General features: G+C 37.1%; 1 protein-coding gene across 2 annotated transcripts in view; it reads left to right on the forward strand.

Annotated features, from left to right (window-relative positions):
• The window catches only part of LOC126372396 (uncharacterized), a 58,637-nt gene extending 45,046 nt beyond the window's left edge, over window positions 1–13,591 (forward strand). Inside the window, exons 7-11 of one of the 2 annotated variants that reach the window (XM_050018116.1) lie at window positions 3,035–3,211; window positions 5,638–5,700; window positions 6,557–6,679; window positions 9,941–10,118; window positions 12,892–13,591. In XM_050018116.1, the coding sequence (XP_049874073.1) occupies window positions 3,035–3,211; window positions 5,638–5,700; window positions 6,557–6,679; window positions 9,941–10,118; window positions 12,892–12,977 (627 nt within the window). In that variant the 3' untranslated portion in view covers window positions 12,978–13,591. Of the gene's footprint in view, window positions 1–3,034; window positions 3,212–5,634; window positions 5,701–6,556; window positions 6,680–9,940; window positions 10,119–12,891 lie in introns of both variants that reach the window. The other variant, XM_050018115.1, reaches the window with a different exon arrangement.
• The last annotated feature ends 6,096 nt before the right edge of the window (window positions 13,592–19,687 follow it).

Here is a 19,687-nt window from a genome sequence, read left to right on the forward strand (position 1 = left end):
TTTCTCAAACATTTTATTTCTGTACGGTCAATGGTTGTTATAAACAATGCAAAAATACAGTGTTTTGTAAGTACCAAGTGGGTAAATATTTTTTTATATAAGTTTACACACCTGGATCATTATATCGGGCTAGATCTACTTAAATAACGCATTACTTACAAAAATTACTGTAGCACTTTATCATAGTACCTATATAAAGTTTAAGACGTTAATTTGTGCACTGTACATAATCACAACTCAAATTGCGCATTTATAGCTCAGAACACGATTTGTTCAAGGATAATATTTAAGCAGCAACGGATGCACATTAACTATAGCAGGAATAACTGTTTAATTTAATAAAAACATAGATTATTATTATTTATTGATAGTTGTTTTAATTTGAATAAAAACATATTTTGTTTATCTAAACATGCCTCATTAAAAATATAATTATACATACCTATGGCATTTTAATCATAAATAAAAAATCATATAAGTACTTACATTTTATAAGGTCAATTTATAAATATTCACTCATAGCACATTCGAGTATAAGAATTCGGTGAAATGGAAAGTGTGAGTTTGGTAACTTAACCCGGAATTAAAATATTTGAGGTCATCGTTAAAATATAGAATAGGTACAGAAAACCAGAATACAGGAAGCCAGTGAGCCGCCGACCTTCCGAGATCAGTCCGTCATGTGGTGATTACATACTAATAGCCGTAAAAATGAAACATTAGTTACGTTAATAAACATAGATAACAGTATAAACACACCTGCCAGCGATACTTACCGTCTTCCGAGTCATTCGGTGCATTACTCACTACTCGAACTAGTTCATAAATCACTGCTCGAGTCAAGGTTCATCGGTGGAAGAAAGCCGGTGAACCTGTTCACACCATCTGAGATTACCAACGTTATTGTAATATTATGCATATTGTCGACGTTCCCATACTTTCGATACAGGAACACGCGTGTTTTATTAAAACGACAGCATAATGTACTGGCTATGAAGAATGATTAACATAAATAAATTTAAATTTGAATTATGCTAAACAAAACTGGTTCATTTATATTTGGAGGTAATAATGCAAGTAATCGTGTTTCGGCTTTAGTCAGTGCGGAAGTAAGGCCGTTGTAAACGGAAGCTGTGAGTTTATACGGAAAATATTGTAGTCAGGAGTGGTAGAGAGGCGAGCGAGGTGGTTCGTGCCACGGAGATCGAGGGTCCCTAATCCACTTCTTCCGAATTTCATTAACGCCGATCAAGCACTTCTTTACGTTTGCCCCGCGTTATTTGATTTGTAAACGAACTTCTAAATTTTTCAGCTCTCAGCGACATTTTTGTAACGAAGGACTCGTGTAATTGAAATGCTGCAGTACCAAGGCGACAATTTAAAACGGTAGTCTGTTAAAGTAGGAAATTACTAAACAAATCCTTCCTTCAGATCATTATACATGAATATTTTGGAGGTTCCTCTTAAATGCAAGATAAGCTGTTTAATCGGCGTGGCTGTTAATTAAAAATGACTCCTAATGGTTCCTGCAGTAGAGATAAACAATCAGTAGTCAAAGATAGAGCTGTGGGCAAACCAATCATGTAATTAATTAAATTACTCTCCATGAAAAAGTGGTTAGAGCTGGTTCTGGGTAGATACGAGATTAAATGATGGCAATTATCCTGACAAAGGCTTACATCGGCGGGCGTAATGCGGCGGCTAGCAGGCTCATCATGATAGTTTCTAAGTATACAATGCGCATTAAAGACACTCGTCCAAGGACGCATGGACAATGCGAGGAGCGTCACCTCTTCCGTGTTTTTGTTTCGTTCCGCATTAATCACGGCATCATCGTTGGAATATTAATATTCGTTAACTAAACCCAATAGCAGACTCCTTTGTTTATCTACCTGAACGGGTTTTTGTTACCTTTTTTTGAGACTTATAATAGTTTTGTGGAATCATCCGATCGAACTGCTTGATATCGGTTCAGAGTTCATGTAATATCGTTTGAATAGATGTCGATTCCTTATATTTGTTTGTTGTTAATCTAAATTCGTATTGGAAGGATTTTAAATAGATTTTATTGGTTGGCGAATGTGAAATCGTATTTGGTGCGGAGTGAGTCGGTGTTAGTTTTGACACGTCTGCGGGCGTGCCTTGAGGAGAGTTCGTCGGCTTTGTTTTGCAGTTGGTGCGCGGGCGCAGACCGGCGCGCGGGCCGCTCCGGCGCGTCCTCGTTTGTCAGCGGTCATTGCTTCCTGATCGCAGCTCCTCATCTCCCGTCAGTGATGCTCTCGCTGCGTTTGCGCAACATCGCATGCATTATTCATGTCCGACACGATTGAGCTCCATTATCCTTTGTTCTCTGCCTAGTAATTTGATCTTACAATACTAATTTACTTATCATCGTTTGCGTGCAGTTATTGATAGTTGTTTATTAACACTTGCTACGAGTGTTTTGCACATGCTTTAGAAATGTCAAGGTGTCTGTTTGTTATCATTACTACTTAGGACTTTTTCCAGATCACTTGCTTCTTGCGTAATAATTGTAATGAAGTAATTTGAAAATTGTGGATATATTGTTTTTTATAATTGGTAGATACTTACTGGAAAAATACGGAATGGTATCTAATGTTATTTATCTCCAGGTGTTGTATGACTATTTATACATACTAGTTTATTATACAAATATACACTATTGGTAGGAGGGAGGCTCTTTCTTTATTTTCGTGTGGGTTGTGAGGTGGAATACCAACCTCATCAACCCTGGTGTCAGGGTTATTACTGAGCCGCCAAAGGACCCTGACATGGCTCATGTAACGACTATATATTTACATCAGTGAGTAGTAACCGGGACCAACGGCTTAACGTGCCTCCCGAAGCACGGATCATCTTACTTTCGGACAAACAGGTGATCAGCCTGTAATGTCCTAACCAAACTAGGGATCACATAGTCATTTTTGTGATATGTCCCCACCGGGAGGGAGGCTTATCTAGGAACATGGATATTTAGTATGAGAGTACTTAGGTTCCTATACTTTGCCCGCAGATGCCATGGGATTCGTCCGAGGAGCAGATGGCAGCCCCCCGCGAGATGCGCATCCATGTGCAGCGCGTGATCGCCATCCCAGCGCCCCACAACATGCCGCCTCCACCTGAGGGCCTTGCCAACATGGGCCCCTTCGCGCCGCCACCACCGCCGCCGCAGACACATGACCAGAATGAGGTAACTATTTTATCTGCGTGCAGAAAGCCCCACAACCACAACATGCGAATCCCACCGGGGGCCTCGTCAACATGGGCCTCGTAACTCCTACGGCCGCCACAGTTCCGTCACCAGAGTTTACCATATTTTTCTATAAACTACCGCCAAGTTGGAATGGGTAGAGTCTAAAGTCTAGTATTTGTGATAATGGTATAAGTGTCCTAAGTTCGATCATGTTACCTTGAAAATGATCCCTTACTCCACTTCCACACCGTACCTGGGTTCATTAGTAACAAGGAACTCACATTTTTCCTTCATCAGCATTACGTTGATGGAATAGTAATTATGATACTTATCGAAAAATAATTCAACCGTTACGGGTTCAACTATATATACACAGAACCGAAATAAATTCTTACAGTCATTATGGTTGTCATAAGTCATAAATCTACAGGTAGAACTAAGAAATCTAAATCGTAATTTACCATAAAAAATACGCATATTCCTGCTGCTGCCGTTTCATATCTGGCAATAAACGACAGCAAACATCGTCTACTTACAGAACTGAATTTACATCTAGAACTATGCAAAATCAATGAAATATGCAAGAATATAGATAAACCAAGACCGATTCCTAACGCAGTCGTATTAATTAAAACCATACAACAGTTGATCAGCATTTCCTTCTAGAACATCGATGGACATCTAATCAATCAAATAACAAACATCAGCAGAAAATACATCCCACGCAATCAAATAATTATCTTGTAATAACCGTAGGTATCTACTAACTTGGGATCTCTACATTAATACACTAGGTATCAACGCGGAGTCAAAAAACTTTGAAGAGCGTACAAAAAACATCCCGTTAGCGAGCAATTTACAACATAACGAGTACATCTGTAATAATAATAACGTAAAACACGGAAGCACATCATAATGACATCTACCAATAATTTGAAATAACAAATTTAAATATTTTTTCCACATATCACGGTAGTAAATTACATCGTAACGAAAATGTCTCAATATTCAGGGTCGGAGTCATGCGCCGTGCCATGTACCGGTGTCGTCAGCGCTTAGCATGCTTCACTTAATATACAAAAGCTACGGTTTAACTACATAATGCATGTAAATGGTGTTACATAAGCACTGCGTGTCTTTTGTATTGCTAATCAATGCTAGCCAGTTACTTATTATAATGTAATCGGTCGAGCTTCCAATCGTGGAAAACAGGTACTTATGATTATTTGTCATAAATTACAGATTAATGCATCAAAGATACAAATTGTCGTTTGAAATCACAAACGAATCATTGTGTTTTTTTTATTTAAAGCTTATGTAAATTGTGTATCAGTACATCGCAGTTTTATATTCTCTCTGACGCGAAGTTAATTAAAACAAACTTCACATTAAACAACTGTTGTGTGAATTCACGTTGAATGTTAAATGGAAAATAAAACAGCATTCCGACGCCATTAGCAGGGAATAAATACCTGGAATTAAAGAATTAGTTTCGCCAGAACAAGTAACATAAAGCTAACACATGGTTAGAAAAAAACACTGGCATATCGTAGTCAGTGGAGCGTTGTCACTCGGAGGTTGTAGAACCCACTTGTTAGCATTCGAATACGGTCAATATTTTCTCTTGCTAATATTTACAAAACGGAAAAATGGTTTATTGATAGTCTAGTCATGTTCGGATGTAACTTCCATACATTATACTTGATGTTGTAAAATAAAAGTACTTACTTACACAGAGGGTTCGAGTAGACTTTTAAACCAGATGGATATCACTGAGGATAGGTTGATCGCCGGTGAAGTCACACAATATTATCACAATATCTAACTTAGGAATCGTGGCTGGTTTTGCAAACTGACGTATCTGAAAGATTTTGCTAAAATATTTTTTGTCTTATTGACAATAGCAAAAGGTGCAGATGAGATTCGCCAAAAATTTCAGATACGCCAGTTAGCGACATTAGTGGCGAAATGCTTAATGTGGTTATGTTATATGTAATAGGGATTATAAGCACGAGTTTATATACCGTGAGATGATAAAATTCAACATTATCGTGCAGCTAAGTCTGCCCCAACAGGAGTGACCTTTGATTTTATTTGAATGAGAATCGAGATAGAAGGTGAAGGATTTTCATTATACGTTGTTTTTATACCTAAGCAACAAGTTTACGCACACCAAGATAAGCTTGTTAAGAATGCTGAAGTACTGATTACAACTTTATGTAGAAACCACATACTATACATTGGTTAGATAATCTAGACGTGCACCAATAAACTTACATACACGTAAATTTTGTAACGCAACAATTTCCTATTTGTCTAAATGTCAAGCTATGTTTAAAAGTAGGATTCTGTAAAAAAATATATATATTTCCGCGCGTAAAGCTTTTTATATGTGTAGTAATTTGTTTTTGTTTTTCCAGCAGCCGACCGTGCTTCACCAATTTGTGCCCCAGCCCGCTCCCACGCAAGAGTTAGAGCAGTCCGAGGTAAATTACTTGTGTATTTACAAAATTTTGCTACTTACCTACAAGTATGTTTTGGTACTCTTCGTTCGAAAATGGAAAACAAACACCCTCGTGATGTGTTATTAATGTCCCATCTTGTGTTTATGACGGAAAATAACAGCGTTATTTGCTAAGTTATATTCTTGGCGATATTATTGATAGAATTTGGTGAATTACGTATAAATGTTAGTAATATGTGTCTGGCAAGCTACATAACTTCTATAATAGTCGAGACAATGAAGGGTTTCACTTCTTATTTGCAATGAACATTTTAGGGAAAATATAGAAAATGATAATAGATTTTTAAAATTAGAAGCGTGGGTTTGAATAGGTCACCTACCTTTTATATCTTGTAACAGTAGATAGGTAGGTACTTAGTCTGTTTCAGCAAATGCGCGATTTCACGCTACTAAAGCCAAATCTTCTATTCCGTGACTGAAGCCAAAGTCAAATTAGAGCGGTCGGAGGGGTTCATGGCCAGAATGTACATAGGTGACAGCAACATCCCTATTTCAAGTGTTATATTTTTATTTTATCAATATGAATGAAAGGTGAATGACCTTTGGTCTATGTCTCTAGTGTTAAATGGAGCACTATGCATGGTGTTGTTTATTTTTGGACTGTGGTACCGAACTTGCACTAAAAAGTGCTGTTCACTAACACAGTTGTCTCCACCATTATAGACTGCGATACAGCTTACCTATCAAGTTGGTCTAACAGAAAGCTCGGTGAGGTGTGGGTAATTAGTTCATTTTGCGATGGATGTACCTCTGACTACCCCAATTGGGACATAGTTGTGAGCTTAGGTTTTTTAAAATAATTTGACGTTTGTTTGTAGATCCAGAAGATGCAGATGCCGTGGGGGCTCACTCCTGAGGACCTCCACATGATCCACCGCACAGCGGAGGACGCCGCCGCCTCGCAGCGCCGTGACCACCAGATCGACAATGACATGCAAGAGGTCAGTCTACAACACATACATCTTCTTCCATCGTGTGGGTTGTGAGGTGAATTACCAACCTCATCAGGGTTGATGTCAGGGTTATTATTTAGCCGCCAAAGGCCCCTGACTCATGTAACGACTACTTACTTACATCAGTAAGTAGTAACCGGAACCAACGGCTTAACGTGCTTTCCGAGGCAAGGATCATCTTACTTTTTGGATAATCAGGTGACCAGCCTGTAACGTCCTAACCAAACTCGGGAACACAAAGTGATTTTTGTGATATGTCCCCACCGGGATTCCCGGGACCTCCAGGTCGTGAGTCCAACGCTCAACCGCTGTACCACCGAGGTCGTTAAACACACACATAACATACTACATATTGCCGTGGGGGCGGTAAAGCGTGGGTACTTAGTTCATCTTGCATTTTATGTACCTCTGACTACCCCAATTGGGATATGGTCGTGAGCTTATGTTATGTTCATATAATGATAAACCAGCTTCAAGTTCATGTGATGATAAACGTAGAGAATTACCAATATTTATTACATATCATTCGTTGTCACTGTAATAATTGCGTATACAAGACCATTTGTCTAGACATAATAAGTAAGTCACGCCACCATGAGTTTATGAACATATAACACACTATCATACGTACTGGACACGCTAATAAATCAAATTGTACATGAACGTACTTACATATAGAATTTATATTTTTGTTATGTAAACATTATTCAAATTAAAATTCAAATTCAAAAATATCTTTATTCAGTAGGTACACTTTGAATCGTCAATTTTTACATAATGAACGTCTCATCCGCCTAAAACTACTGCACCTTCTCACAACCTGCCATTATAGGTACTTACGAGTATTCCAAAGGTTAATGCAGGGGTTCCCAATCTTTTTCAACCTGCGGCGCAGTTACAAGTTTAGTATTTTGTAACGGCGCCCTGCCCTAGCTAAGTTGTTAGGTTAGGTAACTTCCGAGGGAAATAGGGAAACGCGCGCGACGATAGTAAGTTTCTCACAGACCCCAGTCTCTCTCACCAACCACTGTATCATAATCTTGTTTTATTGTTAATTACCAATTATCGTGTTGATGTGAGAGTAATAAACATATTTTTATTTTTATTATTATTATTATAAATACCTATCGTCGTTGTAAATTTAAAATCACGCTCGAAAAGGAGTAACACGACGCTATATCATTTACCGATGCGATCACTCAAATGTGATCGTGATAGTGGTACCCGCGAATATTTGTGGTTTCGGATAATGATTGAATTCACGGCGACCCCTTTACTTTCTACGGCGCACCAGGGCGCCGCGGCACACACTTTGGGGACCCCTGGGTTAATGTGATGAACGATCGCATATTGGCCGGCAAATTGGATGGATAACTCTGACATTGATTAGGTATCTAATTCTTCATAATTTCTCTGAAGACCAAAAAGGGTTTGTAAACATGCCCTTGACGTCTTGTGGTTCTGTCTACCCCAATCCATGTAAGTAGATTACAATAGGCGTGTGTAACTGATTTGTAAATTTTAATTGTAAACATCGTTCAAATTATCAGGTTCATAATTATTTAGCATTGTAATTGCGAGTCTAGTTTCAACAATATAAATATCGTTGGAAGTAACCATCATTGATGTGGCTTTAATGTCCTTATTTTATGTTTGATGCTTTACTACAGTACTATAGGAATTACGGCATTATACAAATAACGCCATAACTGTAATAATAAAATCAGTTGAGTTACAGTAATTAATCAAATCCGTTGACGCAGCGGCGGTACCGGACTCGTTCCTTCCGGGAATACAGAGTTTGTATGAAACAGAGACATTTGATACTCCCGTCACAGCCCAGACACAATTTCGTTCTTAACGTATGCCTTACTTCATTCGTTCGAGCGAGACAGACAATACTTCCGCGCTTTCTTACTCCTTAATGTAAACAGGTCCCCTCTGTGTACATCGAGCTTGTACACTTAGTAGTACAGTCGACCGGCTTTGCCAAAGTATTGTTAATTTCTGCTTATTTATTACTTTTATTATCTATACAAAATATGAAGAATTTCAATAAAATAATGTTGAACATATAATGTGAATCAGAGCTCATGCACATATGTACATGAACAAGTCTTACATAAGTCCCTATTTTAAGCATAACATATTACGTAGGTACCTACATAATTATAAAATAAAGGTAAATTAAAACTAATAATTATTATAAATATTGTAGTATTTAATTATAAGTATTGATAATTAGGAAATATTTTGTTGGTAATTGACGTCAAATTAATAGGAAATAACAAATAAAAATACTCATTATTAACTGTTAGTATTATTTTAGTTCATTACATTCGGAAATTATTGTTTTTAAGCAGCGATAGAATAAATATTGTTTATTTTCAAGGTAGGATTGTTAGAGAACAATATGAAAATGTGATTTTATTTACCTAACTAAAAATATATTTAGCAAAATTTTTGTTATTGTTTACAAAACAGAGTGACTGCTGAACTAAGTGAGTAAATTAATTATTCAGTTAACAAATAATACATGCGATAAAATAGTATAAAACAGTCATTTTATTTAGCAGGTAGCAGACTAGTGTTTTATTTTTCAGTAAGTAGTCATACGAGTCACTTTGTTTTATGATGTTTCTATCTCAGAATAATCAATAACTAACCTATAATCTACTATCGTTTTGGAACGTGTTATGGTCTGAGGAGAAGAACTGGGGTGCAATAGAAATTCATAAGCAAAAGAACATAGAAGTCAGTAGCAATAAGGAATAGGTTTCTTGCGTAAGCTTTTACGAGCGCTTTTCGTAAGCGATTATGAGCATTGAATACCTCTTACTTTTATCATCTCCCACTCATGTCAGGGGCCTATGGCGGCTCAATAATAACCCTGACACTAGTGTTAATGGGGTTGGTAATCCACCTCACAACCCACACGAAAGAAGAGAAGATCTCCCACTAAAATGTATACCTATATGGTATGCTGAAAGTTTTGAATTTTCGAGAAACTGAACCAGCCGCCAGGTCTTTCTATTACTTACAGTAAAATTCATACATCCTTTAAAATGCTGTGCCCAATCCGGGTCCATATGTGTTACTCACCTTATATTACCAACCTCCTACCATGTGGACCGCAATAAATGATGTGATTATGATTATTAAGATTTGAATGTGAGTGGAAGAAGGAAATGAGGTGTAAGTGGAATTCCATGGTCTCTACGTATTATAATAGAGTAATGTTGGTTTCAGGTGAAGACGATCGTGAACACGCTGGCGGCGGCAGCGGAGGCGGAGGCAGAGGCGCAGGCGCAGGCGGAGGAGCAGCGGCAGGCGGAGACGCACTCGCCTGCACAGGAGCAACCAGCGCCGCGCGCACCGCGCACGCTGCTGCTGCCGCAGGATATGCCCATGGAGGAGAGGCCGCATTGTAAGTAACCTTGCTGAAAGTCGTTCAAGGTCAGCAGACTGCATGACTACGTACTACGCAGCAAATGTTATCTACGTAGATATACGTCCAACGGCTATTGGTATAAGCCCTCGATATAAATGCGGGGCGCGGTTGTCATGCAGACCCTGCAGGACTTATAGTTGATATACCGACCAGTGGTCAACGACCCGTGGGTCAGTGACCTAGAAAGTATACAAAATCAGTAACGGAATGATGGCCATGAGATCATCAAGCCACCAGCCCGCTGGTTGGATGAAATTGGGTATGCGTAAAGGCAATAGATGAAGCTTTCCGGAAAGAAAAATGGGATAAGATTGTAATTTACATTGGGTGGATACAGGCTGCGTAGATAGATAAAACGTAAGTATTTTTCTCTCGTGTGGGGTGTGAGGCCAATGATCGACGTCATCAACCTTGGAACGTAAATAACGTGGACGTAAAGTTGTCTACGTTCATAGGTACATCATGTGTTCCTGTCATTGTTTTGTATAAGTTTCATATTTTGTGTTTACGTTATTGTACGTATATTGTTGAAGTAGCATAACAGAAGCTCTAGACTATATTCCAATGGGGTAGTCAGGGGTACATCCATCGCAAGATGAACTAGCACCCTCAAGCTTTCTGTTAGAACAAAGTGATAGGTGAGCCGCGTCGCCGTTTATAATGGTCGAGTCAACTGTGTTAGTGAAAACAGCACTTAAGATAAATTAATAATACCTCATTGGTTGGTTGGTTATGGTGGCGTCTTGGTCGTGTACTAGGTTCAAGATAAATTATGAAATTCTGATTACTAAATAACGACTGATCTAAAACGGTTGAAAAACATTTTCTTTTTTCTATTTAACTTATTTACGAATTTTAATCAAGAAAAACGTAATAATAAGTCCGACATTTTATCACGTTTTTCTATGACGTCACAGCGTGCTTTGTCATATAAATTCCATAGTAATTTCGTGTTTTGACGTTTAGTAAAAAGCAACTGATTTGACCAGTTGGAAACAAGCTTATTATAAATATTTTCTTTCTTTCTTTAGAATGTATTTTTGTTTTTTATTAGATGCTTTTGCGTTGTAATGAAAACGTTGTCCTATAATACTGTATGTACATTGTTTCACGTCCGATGTAGTGTTGAAATGGTACATTTTGACACGGCTCGTCTAATTACCCGTCAATCTCGCGTTGGGCCGTTCCAGCCTAATTACTTGCCGATAAAAGATGGCGCGTCGATGGCGTGAATAGGCAAACAATAACTTACACAACATCTTGTTGTTAGTAAATTGAAAATTAATTTGAAACATATTATTCTGACGAAGAAGCCCTATTTGATGATGGGAATCGATGTACGAGTAATATTTTGTAACAGCATTCCTACAGCAACGCAATAATATTATCTCAGGCGACTCTTCTCGTATCACGATTGGAATGCAATGTACTTACTTAATAGTGTAACTGTTATGTTCTCCTCTTCCGTAATAATGTATAGTATAGGAATGTGTAGGCCATCCTGACATCAGAACCGCCGGTCACATTTAAATGTTATTTTATTTCATAAATACGTTGGAAGCAAATGTCTAGTGATAGGCACCATGCGGCACTAGGTGGGCAGCTATTATAGAGTACCATTTCAACTTAAAATACGCCGACAAATACAAGTGACCGTCGATTTTGACGGACACTATTTATTTTGTTATTTTGCACTATCCGCCACGTATTGCACACACAGGAAATACAGAGAAAAAATAAAAGATAAGTGGAAAAAGTACAACAGGCGCCACGTTATTACATACAGTATATTATGTTACCTTAGCTGCCTGGAAGACATTGCCACTTCAGCAGTAAGGCCACCTTTTGTACTATCTGGTCTTTTTATGGTCTTTTTGTCCAGTAAATTACTGGGTATTCTGTTGTATTGTAGAGTCTGTTTAAAGAAATATTTCCGCGTTGATATCTTTTGTATGCAAGTTACACAGAGTAAGGAGTATAATGTAATAAATATGGAGGAAATAATGTTTAATGTGTAAACCATACAACTACCAATGTAACCTCCATTCTCGTGCAAAGAACGTCAACATTTTGGTGAATCACTAAACTTGTGTCCTTACAATACATTCGTTCTGTACTAACGTCTTTATAAGTATTACAAGATACGGTTTGTTTGGAATACTAATTAATATTGTGTTTGTTATTCGTGCTCATTTTTGTAAATTTTCCTTGCTATTTAGAACATCTGCAGTACAAAAAAGTTATACTTTAATATGTTGTCTTTCTCATCTTTAATCTTCATCATACATACATACATACATAAACTCACGCCCGTAATCCCAAATGGGGTGGGCAGAGCCACAAGTAATCAAAGACAACTTGCAGCCACTGTTGATACGAAGTCCTAAGATGGATATGATGAACCTTATGGTGATAAGGGATCAGCCTATCGCCCATAACATTAGTCCACAACACATTCATTAACATTAATCTTCATCATGACCTTGTACATCTATTGTTAACACGTCGGCCATACCAGAATACTACTTACTTCCCTTGTTTGTAGAGTGTGGCAGGTGATTCGTCTACAAAAGCAATATTGACATTTGCACATATTTGACATTTGCGCATATAAAAGTAAGTGCGCAATGCAAACAATTCTCAAATAGCAATATTGCTTTTTGGATGAATTGCTTCGATGTGGCCTTTTTATCCCTCCTGTTCAGTGTTGTATTTATATATTACTTGAATGTTCATTGTTTGTGTGCAGATATGCAGCCCCGTTCGGTGCGCAGTGTAGACGCACTTATGCACCACGAGAAGCGCGTCAAGCGTTGCGCATGCAGCTGCGACTAAACATGCAGCGCCCACGCAAGCCCGCGCATGCGCCGCCCCCGTGGCACCCTCCGTCCATGTCACAACATTGTAACAAAGTAATAATCTTTGTTTAAAGAAAAACACGACTTTTCGCCCCCCCCCTTTATGTAAATAAAGTTGTTAAATCCTGAGCTTCGAAATGTCGTTTTCAATTACCTATCAATCTTTAAGGTTATATTTATGGGAGTTTTGTGATTGTTAATCATAAATTACACATTTTATGTTTCGTTGTACGATGTATAGAGTTTAGGTGTACCTTTTATGAATCATTTGTATCTCAAGAATGCAATACCAACAAATTACATATACATTTAATCAGATGTAATTGGTTGTGGACAGCGGGAGGTCGGCGAATGAAAGTATTTCCCTGATTAAATTCATCGCCGCCTGTACATTCCGGCTCTCTACCAGGCATTCATCGCGTCCATACAAAATATTTCACCGTTTTAATTTACAGTAAAATAAAAGTGCATTTTGTTGGGTTAATATTGCATTTATGTCGGACCAGTAAATTATAACATTGAGATATTGTTGTTGTATTCTAAATCAATCTCACTTTCTATTGTGATCCTAAATTAAATTTATTAGTTGTACTCGTCTTTGGTTTCATTTATTTTATTCCATTTATTACTTTAACGTAAGTTATATTGGCTGTTAGGCCCAGGTAATAATTAATTTTGCTTAGTATTATGAACTGCTAAGTAAAATGTCTGCGTTTCGCGCCTAATGTTTTATTTGAACTTGAGGAAAGTCGAAGCAGTTTGGGATAGCAAACAAAAAAATTACGTATTCTTGTTAAAGTAGACTTACGAAAAACAGTAAAGATTAATTATAAGAGGATTATAAGCTTAATAAGAAGGAAAAACTCCTGGGGCCTATTTCATTAAACTTACAATTGAAATTTATTACGACAATTCGATGTGATTTGCGGAGTGTGTACTAATTATAAATATTTTGCTGCTTTATATTAATTACGCAACGAACATCAAATTGGCGTTGTAGTTTACAATGAGGGACTTTCTAAGCTATATTGTTATTGAACAAAAAACAATATATAATATATTATTTTATTAATATATTATTTTATTATTATTATTTTTTTATATTTTTTATTTTTATATTTATATATTTTTTGTTTTTAGATGGCGCTGTACAGATTTTCCTTCATTTAACTTTCTAATTTCATGGGTAACAGACATATGCATCTTTTATCTTTGTTTTTAGGTATAAGTAAAGGATGACCCTTTTTATTACATCTGGCACAATTACATCTTCCACCCATTAGTATTATTCTGATGAAAATAATGAAAAGTAATATAGGCAGCAACATATTTCTATGCATAATGTAATCCAAATATCAAGCAACAATTATCTTCATATACGCTTGTGCCATTTGGAATAATTATGTACCCGAGTAATAAAAGAAAATAGACAATTATCACGTTAAAGCACAACTCCACCAAAAACAAAATAAATGGCGCGCCATCTTCTTCTTGGAATCTTCTTCTTATCGTGTAGGTTGTGAGGTGGAGTACCAACCTCATCAACTCTGGTCAGAGTTATTATTGAGCCGCCAAAGGCCCCTGACTTGGCTCACGTAACGACTACTTACGTACATCAGTAAGTAGTAACCGGGACCAACGGCTGAACGTGCCTTCCGAAGCACGGATCGTCTTACTTTCGGACAATCGGACAATCAGCCAGATTACTGGCTGACATTAGTCCTAACCAAACTAGGGACCACAAAGTATTTTTTTGTGTTATGTCCAAAAGGGAAGGTAAGTAATACTTACGTTGCTAAAGAGACTCTTTTTCTCTATAGTACTCGTAACTGTAGGCGTAGGTAGCTATAGTAAGGCAATATCGCAGTTTGGAGCGCTGTTTTCCATTCGCGAGGATTATTGCCTTCTTTTTCCCTCGAGGGGCTCTCACTCGTGGCGAATGCTTACATCGCTTTTGTAAAGTAGAGAACTCATTACCTGATACAGTTGCCATCAATAAGTACTTTTCAGTCGTATCGAAAAGAGAGATTGAATATTTATTACTTACTTATTATCCTTGCTCAGGTTGAAAATCAAACCTATCAAATCTTCAGGTTATGTAACCGAACTCCATGAAAAACGGAATGACGGGGATCACGCTAAACAGATGATGATTTTTGATAAGCTAATGTAGATAGAACAGCTGGTCTTGGCTATTAGCTGTTAAACACCTCTACCAACCCGTAGTGGAGCAGCATAGAATGAATGAAAGAAGATTAATGAAACAGATCTATAGAAATTGCTGCATGAGCAATAAGGCCGTCTGTTGCGCTTTTCTATATATATATGTTGTCCTTATCTCTGCATTTTGTGTCCATTGCGCTCAATAAAGTATTTTATCTATCTATCTATCTATCTATAGGCAAGCAATATCCATAAGAGAATTTTCATCGCGTTTCATGAAACCGGTTTCTTAATGACACGGAGTAACTGTATAAATAAATTATACTAACTAACTGTCGTGTTGCTTATTTAATAATGGTGGTGTTAATCTGTGTGCATAAATTTCATTTTATTTTGCAGATACACGCGTTTATTGCAGGTCGATATTTAATTTAAATAATAATAATATTTTATTTTTTATCAAAGATATTTGTATAGGTGTGCGATTAAGTATGAGGTGTGTGACATGAATGGAATAATGGTACATTGTGTACGTACTTATATAAGTATATACTCGTGTCAGTGACATTCCGTTGAGGTAGGATAATGATAAACCCGGAGAAAATAACGTACTATAAGTACTCACTTCAGCGATGTCTCTCAAAAGTTTTAAATTATATTCTACTCGTATATATTCAGGTTTAGAAAAATAAAATACACACTGATATCACGTAAATATTTACATATAATACAGTCTTACTTAAAATATAATTAACTTGAGGTAACTAGTGCGGAGATTTACAAATAAATATCTATTACTGATTACTGATTATTAAAATTAATGTCAGCATTTAGTATTGGCTTCACTATAATTAGCTATACTATCACACGGTCTCTCTCTACATCTGAGATGTAACGTGATTAATACTATATAAAGACTAAGTATTAAAATATTCATAATAAAACCTAAGATATAAGTTATTAGATCAGCTAAAAACGAATCAATACACCACAACCAAATTACGTCTTTACAGAACAAGTGACTGTTAATTACTAAGCACAATAAAAACGTTATCACTGTTAGACCTCTGGCGAATTTTCTTCTGTCCTCGAAGATTACTTTCATGAGTATTATTAAATATACTAGGGTTCCGATAAGCATGAGCGGCCATCGAAACACAGCGCAGACCAGCAGGTAGACCCACCAGTAGGTGAGGGCTCCGGTGACCACAAGGACTGTGCCCGCCGCACTGATCGGCACGGGCACCAACCACGCACATGATATCACTTTCACCAACTTGTTTTTGCTCGTCTTCACCAACACTACTATCAAACTATTATACATGTGTTTAATAAAAAAACATACTAGAATCACTATTACAAAATCAATATAAATCTGGACACTTGTTAATGTAATATTTAGTTCATTGGAAAACGCAATCCTATGTTCGTTCTTCAAGAACTCCACTAGAGTATACATTCGCTTTATAAACCGCACGAGACTCAACTGCATCAACATCTGATTCCTGTAATTTCTCCTCCACCGCGCCACTTTGAAAGCTGCCAATATCGATAATATTAATTCCAAAGCTGTCATAACAATTTCAATTATAATAAAAGCCTCTAACACTGACGAAGAGAAAGATTCACTTGGAAACTGCTGCTTATCGACCATCAAGGTATTATTATCACTTTCTGTTGTTGATGATTCCGTCGTAGATGCAAGCATGCCTGACTCGTTGAACCATGTCGACGTTTCGACGGAGACATCTTCCAAGTTAAGTGCCGTGGTAGCACTTTCAGTTGTTGTCAAGTTTTCTGTGGCCATTTTAATAACATTTGTAATTAAATTATTATTTTAATTCACACGTCTGTGAGCAGGTAAAGGCACCAGACCGACTGGTTTTGAATGTCAGTATTAGTGTGTTGTGGGAAGAGGAAACTGCGCGATTATTACTCATTAACCAGACGAATCGACGACCCGTTGGAATTTGCGGTTTAATAGACGTCAGACTGGCGCACAAAAATCCCCATGGTTGACTTGTCGCTACAACGTTTCATTTAATAACCTTGCTAATGTTCTAGGTAAATTATGATAATTGTTTGTTAGTGAACGCGTGGTCAATGATTTCACAAATTACTAATGACGTACGTACTTATGAACCAACGACATTCGGAGTTTGTTTTATTACTCCTGGACTGTTTTATTTCGCAGTTCTTACGGCGGGATATCATACTAAGTACGATAATAAGATCATGTACCAAAATTACGATGTATTAAATAAAACCTAGGCCAAGGGAAGGCTCTAAACCGGAGAGCATGAATTAAGATTTTGTTGAGAATGGATGAAGCGACAGTAGTGTGTTAGAATCGTAGTAAGTAGTCTCTGCCTAACCGGGGAATAGCTATGATATTTTTTTTATTATTTTATGTATATTAATGTATATTATGTATAAGTATGATATCTTTATAGCGTGTAAGTAAAAATATGAATCTCGAAGAGCAAGGATAATGTTTTATGGAGTTTACTCAACGAAAAGCGAGCTTGAATTGAAGATACCACTGAGAAGGGGTTCATGTGCCGGAATTTAATATTCTTTTTTTACACACGCGTATTATCAGCTCGAGTGAAGAAAAAGATAATATTATTAAAAAAAGTAAAATGATGTGCGCAATAAAATGTATGTTTTTATGTTGAATCAGGTGTAAATAGGTGTTTATATTCCCTGGGTAACAGAATGTAAACACCTATTGGGTAGAAAACAAGTAAATAGCAAATAAGCAAGTACTCTAAACAGCAAGTTGTATTCTTTTTAGAGATTTTAATATGTTTTTTTTTTGAGATTAAGTAAGTGTGAGTGATTTGTGTCTGTCTATCACAGCTTTAGGAAAATTTAGTATAACAGATCAGGATTCAAACGCGCACTTGACCTTTATCTGACTATCTTTGCAAGAACTTTTGGGTTTGGAGTGGCTTAGATCGACAGAGTTCGTTCTCATTACAATTTAGATACTCGAACGTATGGAAGTTTCCGTATAATGGCCTCAATTTGTTAAAATATAGACAATACAATACAATACAATACAAAAACTCTTTATTGCACTTGAATCACATTAAAAATACATTAGTAAACCATAAGTAAACGGTTGTATTATTGTCAATAGGTACCCAGAGTGATGTTTAAATGTTGTAGTGAGCGCTGGTAATTATAATAAAACCCCACACAAATAATTGAATGAACTGTATTACTTAGGATATTATATTCAATTACAAGATCCAAACATTGAGACGCGTTGGTTTGCTCGCGCTAGAGATGTGACTAACCATAAATGGTAGACTATTAGGTATGTTCCATACAATGTAGAGCTTAAAACTCGAACCTCTTATCTACAACATAACGTCTTCGTGCCGAAATATCACATATTATTATTGTAAAGAAATGCCAATTGGTATATTGCCAACTGATACTTAGTTCCGTTTATTTTGATACGAATCTAAATATATATAAAAAGAGAAACTGACTGACTGACATATCAACGCACAGCCTAAACGGCTAAACGTAGGCTCTTGAAATTTGGAAGGGACGTAGCTTAGGTACCGTAGAGGTGCACTAAGAAAGGAATTCCTACGGGAACGGAAATTAGCGGGAAAATCCTTTTGTATGAAAAATCTAAACCGCTTAAGTTAGACGCTTGAAATTTGATATGCAGGTACCTTAGTTAACTTAAAGCTTAGTTGCAACAGGATATTGCAAAGTTCCCACGGAAACGGGAGTTAGCGGGAAAAAACATTTGTATGAAAAAGTGGAAACCGCGTAAGATAGATGTTTTCAATCTAGCATGCATGCATACCTTAGTAAATATAAAGTTTAGTTATGGCTGTATTTTGAAAAATGGGAGTTAACGGGAAAAAAAATTGTATGAAAAAATCTAAACAGCATAAGTTATATGCACTCCCACTCACACAAAGATTTGTCTTATAACACCCTACACGGACGAAGTCGCGGGCAAAAGCTAGTTGGTTATAAGCCTCTGGGCAGCTTCAGGCCTGTTGTCAAAAAATTTTGTACCTACCTGGTGAGAGCCCTCAACGCTCGACGTTTGTCCGGCCAAGTATTTAATGCCATCTGAGGCAAACCTACAATAGGTCACCTTACAAAATATATGCTGGAGTGTATTCCTGTAGCTCGGTGAGGCGTGGGTAGGTACTTAGTTTTTCTTACGATGGACTTCTGACTACCCCATTGGGACATAGTCGTGAACTTATTTATTTATTTATTATTATACTAATGTTATGCAATATTCCTGTAGGTGGCGAAAATGTTCCCGATAGGGTGACAAATAACCTTCGTAAATTGGATGGCGTTCCACTCAGTCGATGACCAAAAGCTGGAGGCTATTTCGACTTACCTACCACCGTTGGGTTTTTTCGAACTAGAATTCGCTGCTCTATATCCCTGCGGGCATTATTTACAGCTGTACATAAAAAGAAAGATTGGTCGAACTGAAAGCTAACTGGGTTCTTGTTAGGAAAACTGCAGCTT

Source organism: Pectinophora gossypiella, chromosome 14, assembly GCF_024362695.1.
Source record: "Pectinophora gossypiella chromosome 14, ilPecGoss1.1, whole genome shotgun sequence".
NCBI lineage: Eukaryota > Metazoa > Arthropoda > Insecta > Lepidoptera > Gelechiidae > Pectinophora > Pectinophora gossypiella.